Source organism: Rhipicephalus sanguineus, chromosome 2, assembly GCF_013339695.2.
Source record: "Rhipicephalus sanguineus isolate Rsan-2018 chromosome 2, BIME_Rsan_1.4, whole genome shotgun sequence".
In the NCBI taxonomy this organism is placed as follows: domain Eukaryota; kingdom Metazoa; phylum Arthropoda; class Arachnida; order Ixodida; family Ixodidae; genus Rhipicephalus; species Rhipicephalus sanguineus.
Genome location: NC_051177.1, coordinates 13,312,441 through 13,337,151, shown reverse-complemented (window position 1 = coordinate 13,337,151; position 24,711 = coordinate 13,312,441). Strand labels below are relative to the sequence as shown.

The 24,711-nt window shown below is 47.4% G+C and overlaps 1 protein-coding gene across 1 annotated transcript in view; it reads left to right on the top strand.

Annotated features, from left to right (window-relative positions):
* The window catches only part of LOC119382425 (uncharacterized), a 161,226-nt gene that overhangs the window by 110,389 nt on the left and 26,126 nt on the right, over positions 1-24,711 (top strand). Inside the window, exons 3-4 of the mRNA XM_037650122.2 lie at positions 2,451-3,956; positions 4,013-4,183. Of these exons, the coding sequence (XP_037506050.1) occupies positions 2,451-3,956; positions 4,013-4,183 (1,677 nt within the window). The remainder of the gene's footprint in view (positions 1-2,450; positions 3,957-4,012; positions 4,184-24,711) is intronic.

Genomic DNA, 24,711 nt, shown 5'->3' with positions numbered 1-24,711 from the left:
CGCAACGATACAATAGCTGACAAGAGTATGAAGTTGGGCATGTTGGTAATGCATAACTGATCACGTAGCGCAAAATTTGACACAGGACAAGAGAGGGGAAGTGCTCGTCTTCGTCCCCCTCTCTTGTCCTGTGTCAAATTTTGCGCTACGTGATCAGTGATACAATAGCTGCGCGCGCGCTGGCGCCCCTGTGTCTACGACGTCACTCCTCTCGAATGCGGCGCAGACCAGCAGCGGCGAGCCGCGCGCGGCGGTGTCGGAGAGCGCGTGAGTTGCCAGCTCCGGTGACCCAGCTGTGTGACATCACTGATCCTCGCGCATGCGCCGCATATGGCTCATGACGCTCCTCGCGAAATCGGCTCCGGCTAGGCAAGTGTAGCTAACGCTACAAAAGTTTGAGTGACCGTGAGATAGAAGTGAAACTTGGGCAAATTCAACCACCAGGGTGTGCATTGCTCTGCAATTGTGTTCTAGATCTGGCATCACGATATAATGAATTATTTTTTAGAACACTTCAAACAAACACGCTTGTTTTTCCCTCGAAAGTGCGCATTACGTATTTATGGAAATAACAGTACTGCACTGAGTGAGAAACACTTAACATATCATCTGCTGCGATACCAGGTGCGTCTGTCCAAGTGGTCTGCCCCCAACGCATCTCTCGTTTTGTAGTGAAGTCAAGTCATAGGAGCGTGACGGTGCGTCGACTTAGCTTCGCCGTCGTTTTGCAGCCGATTTGAACGAGTTTCGGCAAGACGAGCTTATCAGAAAAGCATGAACTCTACGCAATTTCCTGCACTTGCATGGAGCGCTACATCTATGCGCAGCGGTGAGTGCACGACGCTTTACTAAAACTGTCAAATACAACCTGTAGGGCTTCAACGTCGCAGCAAAGCAAGAGATCTAGCGGTCTTCAGCCTCTTTCAACAACAAAGGCACTGCTTGAGTGCTTTGCAACGCACCCCACTATCCACGCCTCGAAAAGAACGATACTGAAACTGTAGAAAAAGATCCGTAGACAGTTCGCTAGCTAACGCTGTCCAATCCGAAGCCTGTACTTACCATCATTCCCGTGGTGGTTGAACGATCGCAGCGCCAGTTTTCTAGGTTACTGTATGAAACTCTATGGAATGAACGTCTTAAGGAACACGGGTACAATGTGGAAAGGGCTATCAGTGGGCATTTGGGAATTAATTGCTGGGATTGTGGATGCCGGGCTCTTTTTAATCACGCACGTGTACTTGCAAGAAACCAAGATGGGATAGCGCGCGAAATCACAGAAGCCCAAGGAATTTCGAAACGTGACAAAAAGCGTGTCGGTTGATCTTTTGAAGCGAAGAACGTCAGTTTCTGCCGCAAAACATGTGATATCGATGATGGGTTGTTCTTTTCATTGAGTGCAATTTTTGTATGCCTCGTCTGCTCTGATGTTCCTTTTTTTCCCCTTTTCCTGGTGAAAAGCGCATATATATTGCTGTAAGCAGGAAAATATAGCCAGTTGTAAGTTCAGGGCTGTGTGTGTCTTTCATTGTCGTACCTTGCCCTGTGAAACATCGAATGATCGAAAATTCCAGTGCCATCGCTGGGGCTCGCGTTAGCTCCAGAATAAACTCGCCTACTCGTGCAGTGCGCGCCATCTTATCGGAACCCTTCAAAAGCACCGCAGAGTTTCCCAAACATTCATTGCGACGGCGCCTGTGCCGAGCGGTGGTTTCCTGCGGGCTAAGCCCGTAACGATGAACAGCGTAACATCATCCCTTTGCTAACAGCGCCTTCTAAGCGCTATTGCATGGCTGATGTCGCCCTATATACCGACCTGCTCAGAGTCGCATCACGAACACTCCGTGCATGTGCCAACGGATTTTCGTTCGTCTGTCTTTCCTTAGTCGCTGTAATTGTTGTGCCTTGTAGTTTTGCTAATAATAGCAACTTTTCCTCCGTCTTTCGAACTAGGTTCAGTCGAATGCAGATTGTCACTTTTGTCCTTTTGAACTTCATACCTTAATATGTTGCATTCTCAAATTATTCCATATGGAGCTTATCGCTAGCTTTTTTTCAGCTTTTCTGAGCCAAGTATTTCTTTCCTCCTGCCGATATTGTATGGAATGTCGCGAGCAACATGAGCTCGAACACTGAAATCATGTTTACTCAACGATTACTTGAAATGTACTGATATGAGTGTGATATATCGAACTGCCAGAGTTCTACCTTTGCGCTTGACCACTTATTGCCATGAACACTTTTGCGCTCTGCCTTTAGCCGCCCTTTAAGTTTGGCGTCATATACTTCAAGGCGTCGCTGCCGAGCATTAGATGGCACGTGCTCGGCGGCCGCCTCAGAGAGGAAGAAGAAAATGGAATAAATGTTGATGTCTTTGTTAATATTGTCGTATGCACGAATAACAATATCTCTCACGAGAGTGTCACTCAGTTGATGCAACTCGTTCGCAGCCACGGGCAGCCTGAGCCCTTTCCTGAGCCTGCAGTTGCGCACCGTCGGCCTTTCGGACGAGGAGGCCGTGCTGGTGACCACGGCAGCCGCGTTCACCAGCCTGCTGGGTCCCGTGCTCGTGGGGCTGGTCGCCGAGCGGCGGCGCGCCTACCGGTCGCTGCTGGTGCTGTCGCTGGTGCTCGCGGCTGCCGGCTACTCGGCGCTCTTGGCCGTGCCCCGCGTGGTGCGCAGTCCACGCAGCCCGCTGCTCGAGTTCGACTGCCCGTCGGGCCTGTACCTGGAGCGCTGCCCCGAGTGGGATGCCTGCACAGCGTCTGAGCTGAACCCGCTGGGGCTGGCCACGTTCCGAGTGTCCAACTGCCACTACCAGTGCGGCGGCAACCGCAGCGTGCGGCAGCCCATCCACTTCTGCTTCCTCAGCCACGAGGGCAACCTGTGCATCATCCACGAGGCCGGCACGCGGGACAATTCCACCACCGAGTTTGGCGCCAGCTTCCTGGCCACGACTGCGCGCACCCTGGCCGACGTGAGCGTGTCCAAATTTATCGAGCACCAAGGGCGGAGTGGTGACGAGCTGGTGGACGTGTGCAGCTTCGACCTTCTCGCGCCCATCGTGGTCAACCAGAAGCAGTTCAACGACTACGAGTGCAGGCCGCACCCCGAGGGCTGCACCATCCGCTGCTCGGTGGCTGTAGCCGACAACCTCGGTCGGCGCATGCAGTCGGCACGCTGCATCCAGGTCGAGGGCGATCCGCAGCTCACTTTCTGGGCCACACTAGCGCTGCGGGTGTTCGCCGACCTGTGGCTCATCACCGCCTTGTACCTCGTCGAGGCGGTCACGGTGCTCGCCATCAACGACTTCACGGGTCTCTACGGACGAATCAAGTTCTGGGCCGCGCTGGGCGTCGCCCTGTCCGCGCCCGTCACGGGAGTGCTGGTCGACAGCGAGCTGAGCGACGATTACTCGCCGGCGGTGCTCCTCTTTGACGGGCTCGCGCTTGTCTCGTGTGTGCTGGCGCTGTTCCTACCCGCTGTGGAGGACAACAAGGTCAACCTCCACTACGGCCTCGGCGAGGAGCCCCGCTTCTGCTCGCTGGACACGAGCGTGCTGTTCTTGATCGTGCTCGTGCTGGGCACGGTGTGGGGATACCTGGAGACGTACCTGCACTGGATGTACGCCGAAATGGGCGCCACTCACCTGCTGGTGGCACTGTCGCTGGCGCTGCCCATGGGCTGCGCGCTTCCTTTCCTGGCCATCGCCAAGAATCTGGTGCGCAACATCGGGCGCGCCAACCTGATCGTGTTCGGCTTCCTCTTCTACGCGACGCGTGCCGCCGGCCTCTCCTTCGTCACGGCCCGCTGGTGGATCACGCCCTTCGAGGCCATGGAGACGTTCACGCTGCCCGTGCTCTGGGTCGCGCTGGTCGCGTACGCCCAGAAGGTGGTGCCCTCCAACCAGAGGCTCACCGTCCAGTGTATCCTCATCATCCTGCATTTCTGCATCGGTACGTCGCCAGCGCCGTGGTGGCCGGCACTGCGCTCACTGATCTCCCCACTGCAGGCCGTGGGACGGGAACCATCGCGGGTTTCTTCCTGAACGCCTCGTTCGGTCGGCGGACCACTCTCCGCGGCGTGGCCGTCGTGTGTGCCGGCGCGGGCCTGCTCTACCTGTTCCTGTACCACACTTGCCTGCGCAAAATCCGCCTCCGTAGACAATCCGCCGCCATGCCCGGTAAGCGTCACATAGAGGAAGGCACATCCTGCGCACACTTGCTCACTGTAGCTTAACCACCGAAAGCGCGTCGATAGGGGTTTGTATACTTGCGAAGAAGAACGGCGATCTCGGCGAGTTGGTTTACGAGTGAACATCTGGGCGATTTTCAAACTGAGGCATTTTCGCTGTTTCAGCGCAATATTAAAGCATAACGGTGATTGGGAAAGCCACGAAAATTATCTCAAAGGAAACTACCAAATTCAATTCCTTATTACCCTCACCTTGTCTAAAGCAATACATTCCAGAAGTTTGCGTTATTATTACTATTACTTTAGTATTACGTTACGTTATTATTATAAATATTGCGTTATTACGTCATTGCGAGTATGACGTTGTTACGGCCGTTTACTATGTTTGTGACTTTCTTTGCAAAACTCCTTCCGCAACAAAGGGAAAAAAGATGGGTGATCCCTTCTTCATAGGAATCGGAATAACACGAAAGTAAAGTGTGCCCTTACAGAAGTAACTGAATGTTTACAGAAGTAACTGAATTGATATAAGCCAGTTTGCACAATGTATATTGATGTCTAACAGCTATAGCACCGTTTACCGTGTACTTAGCTTTAGGTGCACGTTAATGAACTCCAGGTGGTCGAAATTTCCGGATCCCTCCACTACGGCGTCCCTCATAATCACATCGTGGATTTGGGACTTTAAACCCCAGATATTATTATTAATATAGCACCGTTTAACGTGGATGCACCCACTTTGATGATTGGTGGTACATCTCCATTCCGACGACTAACGTCCATGTTCAATGATTAAGCAAACCCTTGTGGTAGCTGTAGTAGTTAACGGTGAAAGCGTAATCACAGAACGAGGTGTGATAGCCAGAAGAGCGTCGCATATTGAACGCTGAACTTGTTCGCCATCCCGCGGCATGTTAAAATGCGGCTGAACACCACGGCCGCACTATATAGAGGGAAACGAAAAGTGCGTCCTGCCGCCCCGGTAGCCCAGCCGCGAATTTTCTCGGGGCGAGCGCGTTAGCGGTGAACGCGGTGTTACAGCCAGGTGAGGCAGGCGCGCGTCGCAGAGCTATTTTCGGTTTGGATTAGCGTGATGCAATGAGCGAGGCCAACGCTTTTGCGACGCTTGGTCTAAGATCGCCACCTCGCGGTGTGTTAAGGCATTGACAAAATTGAACTTCTATTGAAAACGCGCCGAATGGGATGGACGTGTAACGCGTTGCAGGTGCTAATCGCGGATGCCACAGTAATGACGAATTACTTTACCGCTCCCAGAGGGCAACACCACCCCGCCGACCGGGAGAGTGGTAGATATAAAAGGCGCGTTTGTAAAGGCTTTGGAGTCTGTGGCCGTGGCGCAGTGGATAGCGTGCCCGGCATCTGTTGTTGCGGAACGAGCGGTCGTGGGTTCGATGCCCGTTGACAGAACTTTTTTTCTTTGACATTTGATCGTGTAAATTTTTTCTACGTCATTTCCGTGACGGAAATACGTCACTGAAGTCTTGGTGGACCCCGGCATAAAACACTTTCGTGTTAATAAAATACCCATATAGGAGTGCATTTCACTTGTTCTTTGTTGGGAAGACATATGCAGCTTTTCTGGACACCAGCGGTTTAGTTCGCGAGAACGGCACCACGTGGCGTATCGACCTTAAAGAATTCAAAAGTCCCGCCGTGACCTATGCAGTGACGCGGCACTAAATAAAAGAGAACAAAAAAGAAACCGTACACACACCCTGAGACTGTCGCTTCACCACGTTACGCGAAAAGGAGAGCGTGGTGTGCCGGCGTTATCTCGAAGGCAACGACTGGCAATGAATTGTAAAACATTTTTCGAGACATACTGCGGCAGATAGCTCGCAGCATTCCGGCCGAGATGTCTGGCCGTGATAACTTGTGATAACTGCGCCCGCCATGCTTGCAGTGAATAATTTCTTTACTTGTACTGCTCTCTTTTGCTGTAGCAGTTGGCTTCCGGGGTGCTTTGGCAGAGCATAACGTTCGGGTTCGAACAAGATATTTTTGTGGTATACGTTAGCAGCTGTTCCTTGGGAAAATCTCTAAGGTGTTTGCTAGTTGCACTAGCTCAAGGCAAAGCTAAATAAATTAGATATAACGCTAGCAATGCGTGTAGAAAGCCGAATCACTTATACTTGTGTTACAGGGTGCACTACGGGCAAGCACTTTTTCATTTCTGGTATTTCGTACTTCGGGTCAATTATGAACATTGTAGCCACTTGCACGACAACCGTCGCATTTCGTGGTACAAAGAGCACGAACAGGGCACAATGCGGACTTTGAAATCTCGAGGTAATTTGGGGCATCTTTATGGGAAGAACACGTATCGGCGGACCGTTGTGGCGTGAACTTTAATGTTCGAAGTGAATCATGTAATATCATAGCACCTTTGTAATCGTATTTTGCAATGAGATCTAAATGTGTTTTTAGTTTACGACCTGTCTTTTTACATACAAAGCCCGTAGACCGGACTAGAGTAGCTTAAAATACCTTGGAGACATCGCATTTATTCCTGATAAGGGAACCTCACTTAGCTTCCTTTATTAAGTATTGGACCCGAAGGCCGCGGGATCGTATACCGACCGCGGCGGTCGTTTTTCGACGGAGGCAAGACACTAGAGACCCTCCACTGCGGCGGCATCTTTCGTAATTGTATCGTGCTTTTGCGACGTGAAACCCTAACGATTATTATTATTATTATTATTATTATTATTATTATTATTATTATTATTATTATTATTATTATTATTATTATTATTATACAAAGTCTTTATAATATTAATTTTCTTGATCTTGACGTTTTTCATAGTCCACAATCATTGTTTTTATCCGAGCTTTGCACTGTTTTGACATAGTATAGCACAATGTACAAAGTCTTCCCTTCTCCGTCTTTCCGCATAGTTGTATATGTGCAATCTAATTTTTTATTCCCCTTCAATATTTCTCATATTGTCTTATTTTACTCCTCCACTTTTGTGTTCATTTCTCTTTGTCTACGTGTTTTTGCTCTTTTTATTTCTGAAGACTGTCTGTATTGTATTGTTTATTTTTATTGATTTTTTTTTGCGTGCGCCTGCACAAAGACCTCACGGTTGTTCCTGGGCACGTTAAATAAATGATTGATTGATTGATTGATTATTATTATTATTATTATTATTATTATTATTATTATTATTATTATTATTATTATTATTATTATTATTATTATTATTATTATTATTACTTTATTGCGTATTCACGGGACACCAGTGATCGTGTCTTAGTAACATTTAGTTTTAATATTTCAATCTTTAAGTCTGCCAAGAATGATGGAATTATTTAGGACTACTAAAAGTAAATTTTCAACGTATAACGAGTGAACGCACGCAGTTATTTTCATACTGTTCGATTATTTCAATTATATCTTTGTTTAATCCAATTGAGACGTGCCTGTTTAGCAACGTGAGAACTTGTGCGAGTTAATAATAGTAATATTTATTTATTTATTTAAAAATACCTTACAGGCCTCCGTTGAGGCATTGTGTAAGGGGGGCAGTACAAAATAGTGGACTTCTGAAGCATAACACAACATAACACAAAGTTCATGAACAGCGGTCATGTAGCCGATCACATAAGAAGAGCAGTACAAAATAATTAATTAGTTCATCAGCAATGGTAACAAAAAAAATATTAAAAAATCAACAACACTAGCAAATATAAAACACATAATAAGGAAATATTCATCTAGTCAAGCACAACTGAAATCTTACAGTACTAGGGTTAAATAGGGAAAGAAAAGAAATAGAAAAGCGGCACTATGGTGCTGTACAATAAGAAATTGCAAAAAGGTCACGGCACAGAGAGCACACTGCGATAATGGCAAACATTTTTACACCTCGTTGGCCAGATAACTGGTCAGTGAGTCACGAAATGCATCAATGTCTGTCATACATGCGATGCTATCCGGCAGGGAATTCCCACATCGGACTGCACGTGGAAGCGCAGAGCAGTTGAATGCACGTGTTGATCCGTAAATGCGGGTATAACTAAACTGATTATGAAGCCTGTGTGACGTGGCGTAGGGTCTTTTCAAGCATGCTAGTGTTGTTCGAGATGAATGAATGAATTTGTGGAACAGTGTCAGCAAGGCAATGTCACGTCGAGTACTCAAAGATTGCAATGAAAGATTAAGTTTGATTTGTGTGACGCTAGACTGATAGCTGTAATCGTTAGAAATGAAGCGGCTTGCCCTGTTCTGAATTCGTTCCAACATGTCAGTAAGGTATTTCTGGTGAGGGGACCAAATAGGGGAAGCGTACTCGAGTTGAGGGCGAACGAGGGTAAGGTATGCTAATTTTCGAATATTCGAAGGAGCACTTCTTAAGTTTCGTCGCAAGTAACCCAAAGATTGGGAGGCTTTGGCTGAAACGGAGGTGACGTGTTCTGACCAAGAAAGATTTGTAGTGAATATAATACCTAGATACTTATATTGTGTAGCGATTGCAACGGTGTTTTTATTGATATTGTATGAATGTCGGGAAGGTATAGGCTTCCGAGTGAATGACATTACTTTACATTTTGACGTATTCAATGTCATTAGCCATTTACTGCACCAGTTACTAATTTGTTCGAGATCATGCTGAAGAACCAGATGGTCGTCTGTATTAACTATTGTGCGATAGACAATGCAGTCGTCAGCAAATATTCTTATAGTGGAGGACACGTTATATGGAAGATCGTTAATAAAGATGAGAAAGAATAACGGACAGGGTACGCTTCGTTGTGGGACACCAGAAGATACTTCAGTTAAGGAGGACGAGAACTTATTTGCAATGGTGAACTGGTATCGATTAGAAAGAAAGTTCCGGAGCCATGATAAAGTGAGACAGTCCAACTGAAGAGCTGAAAGTTTTGAAATAAGGCGACAGTGTGCGACGCGATCAAACGCCTTCGAAAAGTCCAGAAAAAAACAGTCAGTTTATTGGTTGTTGTTCAAGTTAGTGTGTAGGTCTGTAACAAATTCGAGCAACTGTGTCTCGCACGATAGGCCCTTTCTAAAACCATGCTGATTATGAAAAAAAAAAAAGTCACAGTTTTGCCGCAACGGCGAAGCAATAAATGCGATAGCAATAAATTGGAATGGAACGCGAAGAACGGAAAGCAGCTCGAAATTGCCAGCGCGTCGCTCTGGCAAAGGACGCGCGAAAAGAACGCACACAGCACCAGCGCGAACTATTATGCGTCACAGCTCGACACTAGAAGCGCACTGCTCAAACATAAAGCAGGACGCACGAAACGTACGAACAGGTACATACAGGACGAGCGCGAACTGTCCCAGTCGTTATTTCTGTTTGAACAGCGCGCCCCTTTCGCAAACGCAGCCGCTGCAGCGTCGAAGCGACCTTCGTACGCTCTGTGACTTCAGCGCAGACATCGCGGGGAAAGCACAATACATACAACCCCCCGTTCCCCCCCCCCCCCCCCCCCCCCGCGAGTCGCCCCCTTCTTTCCTCGAGATAAGCGCACGAAGACGACCACGCCCTGGGCCCGTATTCCCAAAAGGCGACAATCGCAAAAGTATCGCCTTTGGTGCGCGCTGATTGGCTATTGAGCAAACCGGAAAAGTTAGGGCGCCATCTGGTAATTCCGCCGACGTCAATTTTGCGTCATGGTGCTCGACGGTGCTCTCGACATATTTGCAATAAGCGAAGGCACCGTTAACCGTCGGTTCGTGGTGAAGTATAGCATTTGAGTGACGTAGGCGGTAGCTTCTAGTATTCAATCCTCGGTGGATATACGCAGCATTTTTTACGCTGAAGCTTTCATCGAGCATTTCCTTGGGGTGTTATCAGCACTCGTTCTTTGCCAGCGCGTGTTTTTTCGTGGTTTGAACGTCCCAGGAGCATGAACCGTGCGTTGCTCGCGTGGCTTATCGCGAGCCAGCAACATGTTGAGATCTTGAGACGATGTCGCTGCGGCGGCACGCTACAGCTGAACTCTCCGAGTACGCCGTGTTAAACTCTCAACGAAAATACGTTTCACGCAAAGTTGCATTCTTTAAATATTATACTGTGCATTAAATAATCGAACAAAAAAACGTTGAAAGCACTTTCAACACGTCTTACACTTCAAGTAGCCACAGCCAAGCCGGCCAAGCCTGGCCACTGCGTAGAAGCAGCAGCACACGCTCGAAAACGCCGTACTCGGGTTGCTCTGCGCTCGTACAGTGCGCTCACTCCCGTGTTGTGAGACATTCGTACTACCAACGGCCAGTTGCAACAATGACGTCACAGGCAAGTCTTTTTTTTACTTATTGAACGCATCAAATTCTACGTCACCAAACGCGATACTATCGCCTTTTGCGATCGTTTGAGAATACGGGCCCTGTAGGCGAAGAGCAACGGCGTTTGCAAGAACGGGGCGACGATGTCCACGCGCCACGCGTGGACATCGCGCCATCTATGTGGTAACTCAGAAAGCATGCTGATGTAAGTGGTGTATATAAATAGCTCGCCGTTAGCAGGCTGAAAGACGGAGCTGTTCGTGGCCTAACCGTCAACGCCGCGCGCTGGAAAGCGGGAGGTCACCCGTTCGATCATATGCAGCTTTTCTGGACACCAGCGGCCTAGTTCGCGTGAACGACACCACGTGGCGTATCGACCTTAAAGAATTCAAAAGTCCCGCCATGACGTATGCAGTGACGCGGCACTAAATAAAAGAGAATCAAAAGAAACAGTACACACGCCCCCGAGACTGTCGCTTCACCTCGGTGCGCAGAAAAGAGCGCTGTTTGTCGGCGTTATCTCGACGGCGACGACCGGCAATGAATTTGCAGTTTTTCTAGACGTGCCATGCCAAATGTCTGGCCGTTATAGACGCGCCCGCGATGCATGAAGAGAATCGTGTTTTTGTTTGTTGTTTGCTTGCTTTGTTTAGTTTCTTGCGCTGCCGTAACGGTGGGATATTGGAGCAGCATGCTGCTTTCCGAGTTTCTTTTTTCAGCTAGCGGGAACCATTATGTTTGGGTACGAACAGGATACTGTGTTTGCATAATAAACCGAATTTCCTTTGGTGTGCCACTTGGGTGATGCTCGTTTGCTCCTTGCATTGCCTCAAATTAGAACTGGATAAGTTTGAGAACGCTAGGAATGAGAGTAAAAAAAAGGAAGTTAAAGATAGCTTTTATTTGTTGTCATTTAGTTCTTATTGAAATGTGGCTGCCACCGCAAGCTTGGCGCCGTCTAAGCGGGTGTGCAAAAATGATACAGTCTTTGAAAGATGATCTTGTACACCGGAAAATATGAACTTGGTTAGTTTTTTTGTTAGGAATGGACGTATAGTAGAACATATACGACTGATTTGTGTAATAATCTCTAGATCTGCCGTCTATCCTGCTAAAAAAGGCACTTATCTATCCTAATTGCATTCTTCTTTTTCTTTCTTTTTTTTTCGTTTTTTTCTCACGGTCGACTAACTTATATGCTGGAGGTGATTGTCTTGAATCCTGTTGGCGCAGATACACCAATAGGTTACTCTAATGGGCTGGAAGTTCTCCTGAAGCTCTCCTTCATGTTCTGTAGGCGCAGTCTCTTTCAACTTTGCACTACAGCCAGCACAAAGTCGATCATGAATCACCTACTGGCCCAATCGTCCACTTGATCAGCACAAAGAAATTCAGAAGAGCGAAACTTGGCGTTTTTGCGCTGACAACAACGATTGTCAATGCAACATAATATAGTAACTATTCCTACAACCTCTCAAAATCACTTCTTTATTCTGTATCACTCCTGATGTAGAATACAAAATGCACTTGACTTGCTCAACAACGGGTCACAAGACACATCAGAGAAAAGCGAACGTTTTAATTCCCCCTTCTTTCGTTCACTCAGCATATGAAAATTTCTTCAGTTGTGAGTGGAGCTCCTTCTGTTGCCACGAAGATGTGCAGGCGTTCCAAAGGAAATCTTAAGCCTTTCTTTCCAGGAGGTTCCCTTAAAGGGCCCCTCGCCAGGTTTGACAATTTTGAGCTAACGAGTGCAATGCATACACTGGGCGTTCACGATCACGTCTGCCAAAATTTGCAACGCTACGCGCCGCGGAAATGGGTCAAATTTCAAGGTGAACGCTGCTTGCCCTTCCTCTCGCGGGCGCGCGCTTTAGAGAATGAGAGGATGACGTACATGAAAAAACGGCTTTACGTAGATGGTAGTGCTGTGACGTCGCTCCTCCACGTAGACGACTGTGCTCTAACGTTGCCAACAGTAGCTCGTGACACTGCGATAATTATTTGACACGACATGTGTAGTTTGTGTAATTTGTTTGAATAGATTAATAACACTTGAGAGAAATATTGAGACACACAAAAGGAATGTGCGCGTCTTTTTCATTTTTTTCCCGATAATTGCAGCGAGATGCGGGGCTAATGTGCCTCCCTTTCCCATGCGTTCGTGTCCCCGCGGTTAGCGCATCGAGCAGACGCCAGCCCTGGAAACGAAAGTAATGTTCTGGCGCGTTCGAGCGGTCATTATGCTCATTTATTCTACCGCGTTCAAGTAAACGTTAATGCGGCACTGGCTCATGATACCGCCACTCTCTTGCCGGTACAAATGTCTCAACTTTCATGCCCGTCCCGCAGAAACAGGCAGTACACCACAGAGAACGCCGACAAAACGCCCACGGCCGCTACATAAAAAAAAAAATTTGCAGTGGCTTAGCTCGGCTATGCCAGGATATACGTAGCGTTATCAAAGGTTCAGCTGATTATTCTGAGCTTTTCAGATTTCCGCAGCACGTTTAGCTTTCCGCAGCACGTTTAGCGTTCCTCTGTTCATTCTTCTTACGCTGAAGCGTTAATTTCCAGGCAACTACTTCGGGATCCGATGACATAAGCTTCTCGGCTCTTCTGCGCCGTTGAGCAGCATTTGCGCTCTCCTTCTCCATGGCGTTACCCACCAGCAAACGCCAGTCAGAGGCGCTATCAAGCGGCACCAGCGCACTGTCAGACGGCGACTGCACAGCGAAGGCGAATATACCATCTCCCGCTAAAGGGGACCATGAGTAGATGCGAAGCCGGAGCGCTTGCACGATCGCGTTCAGTTGGCGTTCGTTGGGCATGCTACCGAGCTCGCGTCGTGGAACGCGAAGAGCGACGCTACGCGCGTCGTATCTTCCATCTAGCCTGGTCGTTAATTCTCACAGAGCGAGCGGGGAGCGCGGTCGACAGGCGGGCGAGAGGGGGCAGTGTAGGAGAGGAGAGAGAAGGGGAGGGGACGCGCATGCGCTCCAGCTCATCGCGGCGTTGCGCAGGAGAGAATTTCGGCATGTCTAGCCCGCGTTTCAGAGGAAGAGTGGAAAGGGGGAGGGGAGAGGGGAAGTGGAGAGGGTATGGTAGAAGGGAGGGGAAAGGGAATGCGGAGAGGAGAAGGGGAGAGGGTGAGTGGAGAGGGAAAGGGGAGAAGGTGAGTAGAGAGGGGAAATGGGAGAGGGTAGATGACAGGGGGATGGTGAGGGGGAGTGGAGAGGAGGTGTGTGGAGAGGGTATGCGCATGCGCAGTAAGGGTGGTCACGCCGCACACCACCACCACCGGATTGAGCTCCGCCTTAAGATACTTCGCATCTAATAGCTGCGCGCGCCATGGCTACGACGTCACCCTTCTCGAATGCGCAGAGCAGCAGCGGCGAGTCGCGCGCGCATGCGCAGCACGGCTCATGATGACCCCCGCGAAACCTGCTCTGGCTAGGCAGGTGTAGCTAACGCTACAAAAAGGTAGCGGCCGTGCAACGCCGCTCGCGTGCTCGGGCTGGCTCGGGCACGTCATGCGCACGTGACCATGCATGCGCATGACGTGTTCATGCGTATGGGTCAAGTGAAGAGGGCAGGGAAGGGATTTGGCTTGCTAAGGCTACACGGGGCGAGTGGCAAGGATTTGAAACTCGCCTCCTCGCATCATGGTTTCGCGCCGCTACAAACTATTGTTTTTCTCAGCTCGTAATGAACCGATTTGAAAAATTCTTGCGGCATACGGCTCTTCATTCGGCACACAACAACTTCCAGCGTCTAACTAAAATTTGCTATGTGGCCTGGTGAGGGGCCCTTTAAGAGAACAATGGTGTTTATGCGCACAGGAATCTTGATTAGTAGTTTTTCGCTCGTAGCAATGACTGAAAAATACCAGTCTTCAGCCAGATAAAGCCTAGCGAAATCTGCTTTTTCCCTTAATATCTACTGCTTTTCAAGCGGTAGTCTTCTTCCTCTGAAAGCCCAACGGAAAATGACCCATGTCGAATAGAATGATTACAGCTCCGCTCGAGGGTCTTCAAAACCGGAGCTTTTTTTTTGTACTTCATGATGCAAAATATCAGCCGCGTATTGAATCCTGGAATCTTCTGGCTTGATAGGAATATCAAAGCTGCGAAGACATTCCTGGTTGGGATTCGTTTTTGCCTCAAACGTGTAGGCCCACCTTGAAAGTCCCTTCCACTGTATCGGGTAGTTTTGTCTCTGTTGTAGATAAGAAAATCATAGTAAAATAAGAAATATATAATTCAATATTAAATTTTACTGCAACATAAAAGTTGCAATAGAAATACGCGCAAAAGCGACTAAAAAATGAATATTTTTTCAGAAGACACGATAACTGGCATGTAGCCTCGGCTTTACTAACAGGGATATCTGCACACAGGTGTGAAGTCTGGTTAATGCGCATCGATAGCACAGTGCTATCATAGATGCACGCGTTTTAGAAAACACCCTCTAGACATGGTATTCCCTCTCAGCTTTGTCTGAGTGGAAATAGGTCAAAGAATTGAATTCCTGTGAATCTGATAACATGTTATTTTTTTTCTTAGATTAGGCACTAAATCTGCCCTGCGCTGTACAGCACACACATGTGCCGTACAGCGCAGAGCCACCATTTAGGGCAGATTTTGTAAAGACGCGGAAATTACCTCCTTGATAGTGAGAAAGTTCAAATATGTATACACAATAACCTTCTCAATATTTACTTCTGGACAAATATTTGGCATCGTGGAACATGAGGTGAGCATGAGTGAGGTCACGCCTTTTTAGAGTAAATACTTACTCTATCACTATATATATTCGCGATGTGCTTTCTTAAAGGGACTGACAACCGACTGAAATGTGTCACAAGACCCTGGCTGTGAATTACAGTGACATAAACGAGCTTTTTTTCACCATATGATTAGGATTTGCATTGTTGAATTGCGCTTTGAAAGTCACAACGGCATGTCGCGTTGCCTGACGGGCAAGCCTTCGTAGTGCACGAATGAGATGTGCAGAATGCTGTACGCAGTCTGCTGCTATTTACTAAAAAAAATGCGTTTAAAATTAATCCGCACGTTATTAGGCATTCTCGATTTATTCTGTGCTTATAAAAGAGTCAAAGGAGTTGACGTTGAGAGGTGGCGTTGCCTTCGCGACTACTAGTGAACGCATGTCGAGCAACGGCGCATACGCGCGGCGCTTTCTCCATTGAATGAACTTCCAGGTAGCACACATCAAAAACGGGAAAAATGCATGCCATAATGTTTGGGCTGTGGCATGGGCTTCGCAAGACACTGACCTACGTAGGCGGTGTCACGGCTGGTACGTTACGTTAGTAAAGGCATCTTTTCTTTTTTTAGTGAGTGCTACCCGCAAGGCATTCTCTCTCTACACACACACACACACACACACACACACACACACACACACACACACACACACACACACACACACACACACACACACACACACATATATATATATATATATATATATATATATATATATATATATATATAATATATATATATATATATATATATATATATATATATAGTGCATTACCGACACGTTAGTCATAAACCTAAGGCGAACAAGCAAGGCAAGCTTGATCTGTTCATTAGTTTGATGAACCGTAATTAGGCTTGGCTCGGGAACACAGTGCGGAGGGCAATCTAGTGAGCGTCGAATACTTGGCTCATTGAATCGGTAAGCAGAACTGTAAAGCTAAAAGCGCTTGTTAGTTTTGAAGTCTTCTTCCTCGCTCTTTTCATTCACTCTGTTGTACATTGCTGCTAACATGGGTACCTGTTAAGGGAAAGTCATCAGTAAAGACAACATGCATGTGTCCATGCCTGGACTTCCCTCTTAATTACTCCCTCTTTTTACTCTTTCATCGGCGTGAAGTGGCGTTGCGGCAACAAAGGCAATGTGTAATCGGCTAATATTCCCTATGAAATTACCTATGCTTTTCAGGAAAGCAGCGTACACTAAAGCACGTGTTGAAAGGGTGTCGTTTCGCCTCACAAAAACAGTCCTGATATCGTGCATGCCTCTCGATTGCATTATCGCTGCGCGCCCGGCACTTCCAAATCACAAATTGCATGCACGTTATGAGCGTGAGACAGCATTCTTCATAGGAAAGTGGCGAGTGCCGAGAATTCAAGAAAGGAAACGCAAGCCAGCAGCAAAGCAGCCGGTTGAAGATCTCTCCGTCGTTGCTATGGCAACGGCGCGCGCGGCCGCGCTCGCTTCCGAGTCTGCTTGCCTACCGTTTCGCCGTCTATTCCGTGCACACCGGTCCCCGCCGCCGGCCTGCGCCAGTCAGCGAGGGGGGGGGTAGGGTAAAGGGAGGGGGCACTTGCTGAAGGCCTTGACAGTTTGAGAGAAACACCTATTCTCATTATTCTTGTCGGTAAAACACCGCCTCCGTCAAACTTTTGGGAGGGGAGGCGGGCCCTTGGGGCATACCCCCTAGCTACGGGCCTGGCCTCTGGACTCCTAGGTGGCCCCGGTCGGTCTACGAAACTTCTTCCGAAGTACCACGGCCCGTACCGTGTGGTCTAGCAAGTCTCGTACTTTATATACGCCGTCAAGTCGCTTGAGACTTATTTTAATCAAACAATGTCGAGGCATGAGATTGTGCATATGGACCTGCTAAAGCCTTACTGTCACTGTGCATCTGTCCGTAATTAGCCAGGATGGCTCTTTCTCGGAGGGGAAGTAAATGTAATGCAAAAGAGCAGCACTACTTGCAGAAGCAGAGAACGCTGCTCCCGTAGAAAAAAGGCGACGATTCAACAATACAAGCTTTGCGTTGGTTCTACTATTACTGATTACGTTTCTGCGTCGTCTCTAATAGTACAGTACTTCTTTAAAACACTTCATTATATTACAAATGGCTGCCCTCAAGCTTGCCTTGGTTTCGTTTTGTATTGCCTTCTTATGGTTGAGGTTAACTAAAATCTGGGTTCCTTTTCTTCGTTATTAAGTAATGGGTTGCGTGGTAATAAAAAATAAAACATTGGAAGTTTACTTGCTCCATTTCCAAAAGCGAAACCGAAACTGCAGCAAATATCTTGGGTGCAATGCTCCAGCGAAAAAACAAGCATTAAATCTTCAGCAGCGTTGTACTAGTAATAATAATTGCTGGAGTTCTACGTGCCCAAACCATAATATTTTTATGAGGCGTGCCGTAGAGGAGGGCTGCGGAAATTTCGACCACTTCAGGTTCGTAACGTGCATCTAAAACCAATTACACGAGCCTCTATCCGCCTCGTGCATCGGTATGGTGGCGCCACTGCTCGGCTAAGGCGGTTGTACCCTCTCCCAACCCCCCATAGGATCATGCATTTTGAATGAAGTTTGCAATTTCGTTGCGCAAAAACAAACTAGCGCCATCTCTCGACAATACGCCACACCGACGACGCAACACTTCCTCTTGCTCTTCCACCGATACGCGATGCTCCTAGGTGACCCCTCTCTCCACTTTCTTTTATTTCTTTCGGTGGCCGTGAGAGCGCGCGCTGTGCACTGTGAAGTAGCGCACCCGACAAGACCGGCTGGGCTCGTCGCTTTCGTCGCGTCTTCCTTGAACGTTGCAACGTTAATATTGTGTTAAGGCGGTGGCCGCACGTCGGACGATGAGCCCTGATTTCTTTCAGCTGCCATCTCATCAACGGCAATGTTTCAGACGCGTCAGTTGTGTACTTTTGTCCGTTGGTTGCGGGACAAGATGGCCTCCTGCAAGACCGCGTTTTTCCAAGTCAGCTGTGTGTGTAGTTCTCGGCGTCGTAGCAGTTTGATGACGCGAGGACGTCAACTGGTGCTACATCGTGGGAACCGCTGAAGTCACTGCAAGCTTGACGACATTGTGCCAGAATATTCTAGCGTACTGTACGCGCACGATTGTGCTACACTTAAAATACCGCGCTTGGCCTCGAGCGTCAACCTGGTACGCCTGTGTGCAACAAGAGTGTTGTTATCGTTGTTGCGTCGGTTAATATTGAATTGCAATTGGAATACCGTTTTTGCAAAGGTAAGTGAAGCTGTAAGTAGTTGTCCTGCTATATGCTCTCTACTCCACGAACATTACTTCTAGAATCGCATTTTATTTTGAGCTGCACGTACCAAAGGAGAATCTAGCATACGAGATACATTGCACGCGTGCGCATTTCCTATATAAATCTGAGTAATGCCACGCGTGCGCATTTCCTATATAAGTCTGAGTAATGCCATGCTCAATTTAAAGCGCATGTGTTAGAGGATTGTGGCTTCAATGGTGAAAGTGATTAGATATTCCGAAATATGTGATTGCAATGCAGTTAGAACTTTCTCATATGTTAAAACGGTCTGTGAACAAAAAAAAAAAACGCTGTGTGAATGTTTGTTCGTCATTTGCTAAAGTACTTTCACGCATTATTATGCAGCTGTGTGACGGCTGTTAAAACGTTCAGCAAGTTAGATTTTGGTTTTCTTGGCCTAGTTGAGTGCTACGAGTGTTGGGCGAAGATAAAATCGCGTGTATTTTGTGCGTTTCTTAAGCAGGCATACAGCCGTAATAGTCATTGTTGTTTTACTGTTTGGGGTGTTCAATAAAACAAGAATGCTGTTTTGTATTGCAACAATTTTTATTTCGTCTGCGTTAACAGATCACGCAAACAAATTGGACACATGCACGTAAGAAACGTTCGCAGTGCATCGCGCGCTCGCATAAAAAACGGGCCTGTCATTTTAAAACAAATAATATAGAACAATCGACGTAACAGACGGCATGGTTGTCTAGTGGAGCAGCGTCGGCAGTACAAATATCAAACCAGAATGAAACGTGAATAGAAAAACGGAGAGCAACAGGCGCTTTGCCCACGGCTTCTATGAGCCGCGCATATCCACCTGTCGCCACCGTTCGCCGTTGGTGGCGCCACCAGTACCACTGAAAGCAGCAGCGCACGAGGCGGATAGCATTTTCGCCTTGTTCAAAAATGCTGGAGCCGCCGTCAAACCTGTGCCCTTTGGGTCAGCAGCCGAGCAGCCTAACCGCTTTACCACCGCGGCAAACATAAGCATTTCTGAGAGAGACAAAAAAAAAGAAAAAAGCGCATTGGGATTCGAACCCAGGCCTCAGCGGTTGCGCGCAAACAGCCAGCACGGATGATCAACCCATTCAGCCACAGCGCGCGGCGGCTAGCCCGTGATACGATAGCTATTATAAAGATACTACTGTCAAACTCTCCTTGCAACGCTCCTTGCAGCTGTCCCCACCTAACAAAGAGCAGGAACGGAATGCAAAAGTGAAAACAGCTGCTTTATGTTTGCAAAAATGCGCTGTAGACCATAATTCGATGTTTCACAGCGCAAGGAACGAGAACGACATTGGAAAACACACACAGCGCTGAACTTACAACTGACCATATTTTCAAACTTACAGCAATATATGTGCGCTCTTCACCAGGAATTAAAAAAAGAATAGAGCAAATGAAGCATACAAAAAATTCCTGAAGAAATCGTAGAAGCCCAAACAATTTTGAAACGTGACAAAAAGTGCACGAGTGCAGCTTCGCTTGCTCTTTCGAGCAACAAAAGTGAATTTCTCGTGATCGTAAAATATATGTGATATCGATGATGGGTTGTTGTTTCTTGCGACTACAATTTTTTGCACACCAGGCCTGCAATTGTCGCGTGAACAAAATCACGTAACATCGCACATCTACTTATGTGACTACAATCACGTAACAACTAGCCACGTGACTAAAAATCACGTAAAATCACGTAATTAGTCTCGCCACTAAATTCCCGTAACGTCACGTAACTATTGACGTGACGTGTTGGCGCCAAAAACTTCGGAACAACCGGGTGGCGCAGGGCAACCTCAGCGTCCGCACTAGATTCTAATAAAGATGTACTTTCTCTCTCACGTGACTAAAATCGTATCACGTAACTACTAGTGACGCGACATTTCCCCTTCAGTACCACGCAACAAGTGCGTAGTCTGGGGAACCGACCGAAACCTGAGAAGAATAGATTATCCAAGCCTAGCCATATCCTATAATACTATACTAGCAAAAACTTTGCACCTCTAGCAATAGCTTGGTATTACTAGCAAAACCTTAGAAGAAGCTAGGTCGAACGCTAGCTCCGCTTTCGGTTCGAGCCTTGCGCAACCAGTACATGCTGCGCACATTTTCATTTACAGATGTTTAAAATGGCATTTTATTGCGGTACGTTGAGGTGGGCTGGGAGTGCGTGCTAAAAGCTGCTGAATCAGAGGATTTTCGTTTTGTAACTGGGAGCACCAGTCCCTGGACTTCCCGAAAGCTTTGATCCACACGTCATATCCCATGGACCTATCCGATGCAGCGCACGGTGCTTTGTGATGTTAAAGGAGAAGGCATGCTGCTTTTTTCTGTTCACGTAGGGCGATAGATATGACAAGAGATGAATAAAAATCCCAGTTTCACCGCAAGGACGATGCAATGAGTGCGATAGCAACAAATGAAGTAGAGCTGGCAGCTAACTCTTCTAGGTCCAGTCTCGCGTAACTCTACAAAATGGTGCTCTAAGAGAACACAGCCACTCCAGGTATAGAAAGGGGATTTCGCACAGTCTCTTCGAGTTGAGAGCGCAGCATGTAGAAGGGTATATGAGCCGTCCGCTGATGCTTGTCGAGATAGCGATTTTGATTTCATTTAAGTTAGGGCGAAATCATTGCACTGCTGTTTGAAAAAGAACAAATAATTTTTCCTATTCTTTGATTGGCTTATTTATCTGTTGGTTGCATTAGTAGTGTCTAACAAAAAAAAAGAACCCCTCGAAAAATTCCCCTTCGTTCGTTAAGATTACGACAGACACTTGCGTTAGGCCTAAAGTAAAAAGCAACTGCAAAAACGTCTAACTTTGTCATTTTATTACTATGCCTCGCTTGTCTAAGCTTAGTTCACTTCCTTTACGTTGCTGAATTGTAGGTACCTGAGAAGATCGTAACGACATCATGAGAACGGAGAAATAAGTTTCCACCACAATATGCGTACAAAAGTTCGAAAGAGCTTTGTTCACCATAACTTGATCGGGCGTTCTGTTCCTTAGGACGTTTATGAAAGAATAAAGTAAGAATTACAAATGTAGATATGAACGATGTGATACGCGTGTAGTGTTTAAACATACACTAAAAAAACTCATATAATAAAGAGAAAACGAAACGGCAGCTCAAGACTACAGCCAAGAACCGAAACCGAAACGAAAGCTCTTTTTTGTTTCGGCGGCGACATCCTGTGCGAAGCTGTGGAACTAAGTCACGGGCCGAAAAAAAAAATGCTGATCCGTCGCCCTGAATCGAACCGATGACGGGGCGGTGATGCCGCGCTCTGAACTTGAGCGATCAGCTCGCTCGGCCACGGTGGACGCCTTGTCGCAGGTGGTAAGCAAGGGTTTATCAATTTACCACAAACATTTGAACGACCACGCTTCAAAAAACGCGTTAGGGAACAATGTTATGCCAATTGCGGCAAGTTGAGAATGGCTTCAAACGAAAGCTGAGTGTCAGGACTACATGTGATTTGCTGACCATTACCATAACTTGCTTAGTTTTACGACAGTGACCGTTTTTGTCTCTAAAGGCAGGCCACATTTTTCGCCGTTTCCATAGGCTCCCATTGTACAATCTTTAACTGCTCTGGGAACAAAATTGAAGCTTACTGCAACACGATCGCTGCAGTCCTCTCGTGCGTTTAGGTTCCCAGAAGCGCTCTGTGGTCTGCGTTTTTCAACATTCACCATCTACACTTAATTATTCGGGAAAAACTCGCCAGTTCCATTGAAAACGCGCTAGCTTCGCGCCGGGGCCGCCAGGGGCGCTGGCTGTGATGTGTCCAGGGGTGGAAGTGCTGCGCCATTTGCGCCACGCTGCGCCAATCCACTTCTGCTGCGCCATCCTGCTCCAAAACGCATTATTGCGCCGAAACTGCTCCCAAGCCGTCTTTGGTGTACGGCCTCCGCGATGGGCTCCGGTGAGCTGCCGGAACCGATCACCGAGGCTACGTTTGGTGCCTTCATGTGCTGCTGCCGTCCGTGTCATGGCGCGCCTAAGGGAGCTTATGGCGCGCCTAAAGGCCTGAACACACGTACGCGTTGCAGCGCGTCAACGCGTGACTTTTTGACGCGGCGTCGCGCCCTCTCCCTATGGGAGGAGAGGGCGCGCGGCTACGCGAAGCTGCGCGCCCTCTCTCTTCATTGGGAGAGGGCGCGGCGCCGCGTCAAAAAGTCACGCGTTGACGCGCTGCAACGCGTACGTGTGTTCGGGCCTTAAGACAGCAACCGCCTTGTGCGCGGTGCGCACAAGGCGGTTGCTGTCATCGTGGCCTGGGATTGCGAACATGAATAAAAGTAAGTGCGTTGACGCTTTATAATGTCGAAAAGGTTCTATTTACTGCGAATGTTTAATTTGATGTGAAGCCATGAAGATAGTGCGAGCAGCTGCCGCGGACGTAAACGCGCGACCATTATTTAGAAACTTTGCATTAAGGAAACCGCTGTATAGCTGTGTGTGTAATATGAATTTTGTGTCATAAGTCTGCATGAGCACGAAACATTTGTTTTATCTGTTTGCGGTCAATGAAGCCACTACCAACTGCGAAATCACTCACAGGGCTTCGGTTTGTGTAAGTCGGTTGGACCATTTCCGAAACTCTTTTTTTTTTTTGTTTTAGCGAGAGCGTGCCTCTCCATGTGCAGAATTTGTTGCATTGCACACAAGCCCTTAGACGTTATAAATGCAGCATGTAAACGCGCTCGTGCAGCGACGAGCTTAGTCTCGCTAGTGCGATCGGTCGCGTTGTTCGATTTTGGCTCGTCAGAACCTGCGCTCGGCTCGTGGTCGAGTACGCTGTAGCTCGTACCACGGCCCCTCGATAAAAAACACACGTGTTTTTCATCGAGCGGCCGTGCTTGTACCATCCGCAGCACGTGACACGCCGCTCACCGCCGTTGCTGTGTGTGGTTTGGTACATGAGGTGGCGGGTGAAGAAATATACGAAACAGAACAAGATAAGCACCTAAACGTTTATTACTGAAAAGACGAATGTGAGGTAGTACGAAAACAGAACGACGGGACACAAATTGTGCGCTTGCGACATCTAGTATCATCGCACCTCAAGTACCATATTTGCGTACCGACACCAATAAATGACAAATCTTAGAAGGGAACTTCAATTCAGGGAAAAGGTGGAAGCGCTTTGCGCAATTTTTTGGCGCGATTTACGCGCGTTTTTTGACGAACGCCTTCGCGAAATCGCGCAGTTGCATTATGAATGGCGTGATTTCATGCGCGACTGACGCGTGGTCGGAGGGTCGCGCGCGTCATTTTCACGAACGTTATCTCAAAATCGCGCCGCCGCGTCTTCCTACTTGAAGTAGAAAAGACAACGCCTCGCGCGGCGCATCGCCCGCTCGTCCGACAAGCTGAGTTTAGGGTGCACACACGTGTTTGTTTGGTTTATTCCAATGCCTCCAGACGGCGCTGAGCTCCTCGCATTTCGAAGCAACGTTTTGAAGCCGGCGTATAGGGTTTTGACGAGAATGTAGCAACCCGGCAAACGCGGCGCAAAAACGCCGCTGCTGAAAAACGTTCATTACCATGAAGGTTTTTCATTTGTCAGTCTGGTCAAGTGTAGCTATTGAAAACATCGCTTATCTCGTTTTCCTCAGTCATTGCTCTATCACATCTGTGATGTTTTAATGATAACACGTACGCGCATGTGTGTATATATATCATTTGTTTAAGCGCGGTTGGTTCATCAGTATTGAATGTTTTCAAAAATCGTTGGAATTTCTTGTGTTTACCAAAAATAAAAAAAGAATTAAACAACAGTGATGTTTGACCCTACAATTCTGCTCCAAAACTAACTTGTATTGCTCCAAAACACACATTTTGGTGCTCCAAAGCTGCTCCGAAACAGCATTATTCCTGCTCCCTGAGCTGCTCCAAAACGCTCAACCCCACTTCCACCCCTGGATGTGTCCACAAAAGCTGGATATGTCCGCTTTTCGGAAAGTTTTTCTGAAGTACTTTTCTTTGTGGCTTTGATATATATATATATATATATATATATATATATATATATATATATATATATATATATATATATATATATATATATATGCATGACGACGGTGCATGACGACGGCGACGGCAAAAATCAGCAGAGACTGTCCATATAATTGCTATCGTAATAAAAGAACTTGTT